General features: G+C 46.5%; 1 protein-coding gene across 1 annotated transcript in view; it reads left to right on the top strand.

Moving 5' to 3' along the window:
- Nucleotides 1-558: 558 nt before the first annotated feature.
- LOC116997614 (deubiquitinase DESI2-like) overlaps nt 559-6,000 on the top strand; it is a 55,260-nt gene continuing 49,818 nt past the window's right edge. The window contains exon 1 of the mRNA XM_033062580.2: nt 559-2,048. Coding sequence (XP_032918471.1) covers nt 2,010-2,048 — 39 coding nt within the window. The 5' untranslated portion in view covers nt 559-2,009. The remainder of the gene's footprint in view (nt 2,049-6,000) is intronic.

The raw sequence follows: 6,000 nt of genomic DNA, 5'->3' as shown, positions 1-6,000 counted from the left end.
TGTGTGTGAAATTTTCCAGCCCACCCATGGAATCACTAGTCCAGATGAAATTACTGTGCTGGGGTCCCTGCCACAGCGCATGTCATCATGCCTAAGCCTGAGCTGTGGCTTTGCACTTTCAAAATGCATACTAGGGCAAAGCAGTTTTGGATCTCCTTTGGCAATGTCGGGAGAAAAGAATTATGTCTGACTTTGCTGGGCTGGCACTGCAGGGCATGGGCTCACTTCCTTTTCCTACTGCCTGCCTTCGCTAGAAATTCTCCTGGACACTGTTTAGGGAGTCTTTCACAAGGCTGCAGCTCTGTGGTCTTGTCCTTCCACTCTTGACAAAAGGAGGTGAGCCCTTCTCCGGACAGGATGGTTCCCATGTGGCTGAAGACAGGGCTGAGGCATGCTGGGCTTTGCTGATGTAACAGGCTCCCTGCAATTTTCATTCAGATCTGGTTGGCTGCGAGCTGGCAGAGAGCCTCAGCCTCAGATACGCCTCCAACTCAGATGAGGTCATCCCTGCTTTTTTTTCCCTCCTGCTTCAGAAGTCTGTTGTGTATGAACGCTTAAGGTAATTTCCACACCACTGCAAATCTCTGGGAACAGGAAGTCCCTTGTCTCTCTCTCAGCTGCACTCTTTCCCAGCACCATCACAGACTCTGCTCTCCCTTTAAAGAGAGAGGAGGAGCAAAAGGAAGATGAATTTACCGCAGTGCATTTTATGATTGATTCTCACATCCAGGTCAGAGGGAAGTGTTTTCTAGCAAGGCATGACAGAGCTTCACGGTCCTAACACGAGTGTAAAGGAGCTCCAGGAAGGAACTCCAAACCCTGCTGCTGCCAGAAGTGAAACTACTCGCCCTGCCCGGTCGCTTGGTCCCTTCCCCGCCCTCCCACCGTGTGCCATGCAGAGATGCATCCAGCCAGCAGAGGACGGGGTAGGTTCCCCCGGCTGTCAGTCAGTAGGAGCTGCCCGGTTCGGGACGAGCTGATCGCGAAATAAGGACTGGCCCTGCGGAGAGCAGAGCACAGACAGCTGGGGGGTCCAGCCCCGGCCCTGTACCCTGCCTGGAAGCATCGCCTGTTCGGCATCTTCCTCCCTCCAGCCCCACTCCGGTTAATCCCGCGTCATCTCCCGCGAAGAGCTGCCTTCTAACTTCGGCGCCGAGGCCAGCTCTGCCTGCACGTCGTGGGCAGGATGGGGGCTGCGGCATCCCCTCTCTGCCCCGGGGGCAGCCAGCCCCCTCCTCCTCCTCCTCTCACCGCCGAGCCCCGCGCTGGAATCCCTTTGGCACAGCCTCTTCACCATGTCCTGCCAGGGGCGGAGAACGCTCAACCGAGTGCCTAAGCGGGACCGACCCCAGCTCCGCGGTCAGATCCCGGCTCCGGGCGGAACAACCCCAGCTCCTCGGACAGATCCCGGCTCCGGCGGACCGGCCCCAGCACCACGGACAGCTCCCGGCTCCGGCGGAGCGGCCCCAGCACCACGGACAGATCCCCGCTCCGTGCCTTGGTGCCCCGGGTTCCTGCGTACTGCTGGCAGCTCGCTGCGGTAGCGGCTCTCAGCTCTGCCCAGAAATCTCCCCGCACGCACTGCCACCCACCTTGCACTCGGTGCCAGAAGAGGGCTTGTATTCGGCCTCAGATTCTGTCTTCTGTGGATCGGGATTTAAGAGCTTGGACGGTGCCTGGTTACAGTGGTGTATGAGTCTACAGACCCCGAGGTGCACTACAGAGTTAGGAAGAAACCTTGGATCTGTCACAGTGTTGAGGGCTAAAATACTCTATACAACCAGCAAACTCAACCCAGGCCTTCCTGCCTCCCTGCAACCAACTTTACATACACACACACAATCGTGAGAATTCCCTCCTTTCCTCCTCCCTCCATGCTCCTTCCTTCAGCAACTGTAGGATGAGGCATTTTCTTCTATCTGGCTCAGGGTAAAAGCTTACCCTGGGGGTATCAACACACATCTGGCAGGGACTGAAAGGTTTTAATCCATCCTCTGCTGCAATCAACAATGGCAAATGAACCAGTGATTCTGAATGTTTATGACATGGTGAGTATGAAACACTACTGGCTGGGGGCGGGGAGGCAGTGGGGCTGGATGGGAGTTCATGCTTGGAGGGCAGGCACTGTACAAAGAGGAGTCAAGCACAGATCCCCAGAGAGGTTGATTTCTTCCCTCTCCCTCTCTTTCCTGGCCCAAACTCCTCATCCAAGCCTGTCATCCTCTCATGTTGGAGATGATGCTGACCCTGCTTTTTTTTTTACTTTTTATGTTTTTTATTTTAGTCTTTAGCATATTTGGTCAGATTACAGGTATTGTATCAAATTTTCTGCAGAATTTTTCCGGAGCAGTACTGGGGGAGGAGAGGACTTTGTAATTTCCAGTGCCCCACTTAAGGAAGAAAATGTGATCACCTCTGCCTGTGTTAGAGATAATTGTATTAAAATTTTGAGTGAGCAAGCAGTACCAGGCTGTGGGGTGGGGGCTAGGATTTTATCTAAGGAGGAGAAATAGCAGTAGAGTTGCAGTAAGGACATAGTTTCTAATAATCTGGATCAATTCCTCATATGTGTAAGATTGTAGTTAATAATTTTCTCTGAAGCTTAATTGCAACAACAAGAGTAAGAAATTGTCTGGTGAAGTTTTAGCACAGAAAAGGGCATGGCACATGCTGCTCAGCAATATTTCCTGAAAGCTCACAGGGCAGCAAGTGGTTTTCCTTGACCTCTTCTTGCAAGAGGGAATATGAGTGGGTGTTTTCTGTGCCAGCAAATCAGAAAGTCCAAATCTTGGCACAAACGCCCAAAGAGAAGGCAGCTTGGCACAGCCTATTTGCTTGCTGGTCTGACAGAAGCTTAGGAGAGGAATGTTCACATGAGGAGTGTTTTGATGATTATGTATTTCACCTTTGTTTTTATGATTATTGAGGAATGATTTTTTAAAAAGTAGTTTTCAGATCTTTCACAAATTTAATGAACCTTTCTGGGGAAAATACGACCTTACAAGGCCCAGGTGCTGACTGAGCTCGAAATATCCAGTTCCATACCTTTAAGATTATAGCATACGTTTGCTTTTTATCACTAGGCAGTGACAACTTTTACCAGGAAGCCCACGGAATAGTGTGGGTTTCCCTGCTGGGGAAATCCAGAGAGCAGACACCCAAAAAGATTAGGAGTGGGTTGCTGTAAAAGTCAAGTGTCTTTTTATCAGAAGGATCAAGCAATCTTTTGTGAACTAAACAGGTGGGGTATTTTCTGAGGGAAGAGTGAGTGGTAAGGGTTATTTAGGTAGGACTGCATCTGCATTGGTGAGCAGTCCAAAAAGCACAAGTACAGTGGACTGAAGCTGCCTCTTCCAGAGCTATTATTGGTAAAATTGAGCAAGTTGGTATAAAATTTTTCCCAAGACTTTGGTCTTGAGTATTTACTGGTCAGTTGCTTAGCAGCCTGAAATGTGAACTCCCTCAAGATGTTTTTCAACCAACAGGTTTGGTAACCCAAAAAGATGGTAGCTAGTGCTTGACTACAAGGGACTCAAATTGCAAATGCACATGCTAGAGTTTATTGTTAATCCTTTGAGGAAAATAAAGGAGTTGTGCTGACTTTTTACGATATCCACTGACTTCCTTGTAATTTTTTTAGCTTGTTCTGCAGCAGAGTATGGCCTAAGCTTTCCTCTCTCAGCCCCTGTTGATCCATCCCAAATCAATGAATGTTTCACCACTGAGTTGGAGAGATCCACATACTGGACATGGTCTTTACCTTTTTATGTTTGATTGATTGACACCAAAGATGAAGCCTTAAGTAATTAAGGCAGAAGGAGCTTGCTGTTCATGGTCAGTGTGTTCTGAGATGAACAGTGAACAGAATTGAGGTGATCAGTTTACTTCAGACTGAGTAGTTTCTGCTCCTTAGCAAACCGTGGAAATCTTCCATGGCTTAACCAGTCTGTACACAGAAACCATTCTATTTTCATACAGCATCTGTTTGACTACCACTGAGTCACCTGTAGCTCAAGTCCTACATTATGACTATTGAGGCTACATGCTTTTCCATTGCTGCTATGATTTTAACACCATGAAGCCTGGAATATAGCCATGCAAAATCTGCACTTTGTTACACTGTGGTGGGGAATTGCGGGGGAACTGGGAAATGAGCACATTTGCTTGAATGACTGTAGGAAAACTAGCCTCAGTGGGAAAAAACCACCACCAACAACAATAAAAGACAGCTGGGAACAACAATTAACTGGATGTAAAGCTCTGCTTTCCTGACAAAGAACATGACCCCCGTATGGCAACTGGAGGCACTTACACTGCAGGAAAACTTATCCCTAGGGCAGAAGTTCAATTATGGGCTTTGTGCAGCTATGAAATATCCACTCTGTGTAGTCTTGTGTATTCAAAGATTATAGCCATTTATCCTTTTACCCATTGGATATGAAGCAGCCTTCTTTAGGAAAAAGAGTGCTGCTATTTAATGAGGTGTTTTGCACAAATTGCTGAAGCAGGTAGATCTATTTGTAGGCTTGTTTTCTTCAGCATAAAATAATGGAGCAAAAATCACTGGGTTTTCCAAGTATTCTGAATATTGTCATCATAAACACCCCCAGTGCACAGGGTGGTTATCCTATGTCTTACCAAAGAGTTTGTACACACCTGGACACTTGCAAAACAGGGCGGGTGGACTTTGCTGCTCAATTAGGACAATTTAGAGAGTAGATATGCAGGGTACTGAACTCTGATTTAATGTGTAAGTGTGAACACAGAATTACAACGTGGCTCATGGGTTCGATCACTGATGAATCTCTTTTCCAGTCTGAATTCAGCTCTTGCATGGACTTAATCTAAGCCATCTGCTAGTTGGAGACCTGCAAGAAATAACTAGGTCTATAAAATCTGTGACAGAGTTTGCCCATATTAGCCCGTTACCACTTGCCTTCAGAGGGACAAATAAAATTCTTTTTCATAACTTGCATCTCTTTTCCCTCCAGTCTGGTTCAATAAGCTGTTTATCATGGAACAGATCTTATTTAGATCACAGGCACAGGGTTGATGTTTTTTAGTCAGGATATTACCCTGTTCCCTCATCACTCTAAGTTTTTGTGGCTTACATTAGAATAGTCTATTTAGTCACTGTACATTAATAAATATTGCCTACTTCAATCAGGCAGAAGAGTAACTGCAGTTATTTCCTGGGTCTAAATCTTTAACAAGGTGAACACATTCCACTAAAAATAGTTTGCTTGGCAGAGATTCAAATTTGGGAGCTCTCTAATTTTCAACTTATTGCATAGCACATTCATGCTACCATATTAGAGGAAAAGATATTCATATCACAGTTGTCCCTCTTTTATTACAGATGAGGTTCTCCTGAACTTCCTGTCTTTGCAAGTGATAACATACAAAACTGTTTTGGTCTACTGACATTCTTGTTTACTCCTTTTGCTGGGGTAAATGAGCCCCTGAGATGTACGCAGAGTAGAATGAGAGCCCTGCTCAGCAGGGAGCCAGGGAGCAGTGATATAGGGTCTGTTTGAATGAGAGGGGGGCTCTCTTACTCAGCCTTGTCCCACAGGTATTCCATTGATTCCACTGACATTACTTGTCATTCCCTCTGGAGAGGGAAGTAATGTTCAGGTCACTGTAGATGGAGTGGAGGAAGAGAGATACTTTGTGCTTCTGTCTTCAGTACATAAAGAGCCTTTGAGAAACAGCAACAGGATTGCAAGCAAAGCACTTTGCTCTGTGAAGTGATTGTTTTAAAGCATTGACTAGATCATGAAGCATGCCATTATCTCTCTGGAGGAAAGAATAAGTCTAGTTACTCAGAAAAATGTGAACATATTTGTGCTTACTGTAGGTGAAAGTCTCAGATGCTCTTAGCTTGCTTAGTCAGAAGAGTAAAAAATCCTAGTGCCGGTGGTGGCCCCATCTCTGTGTTGCTTGTTAGTTTTTTGTGAGATGCTATGTATAGAGAAGCAAAGCCCCACCTGACTCTAC

The sequence above is a fragment of the Catharus ustulatus genome, chromosome 6 (assembly GCF_009819885.2).
Source record: "Catharus ustulatus isolate bCatUst1 chromosome 6, bCatUst1.pri.v2, whole genome shotgun sequence".
Lineage (NCBI taxonomy): Eukaryota > Metazoa > Chordata > Aves > Passeriformes > Turdidae > Catharus > Catharus ustulatus.
The sequence above is the reverse complement of the archived record's forward strand: the minus strand, read 5'-3'. Positions and strand labels throughout refer to the sequence as shown.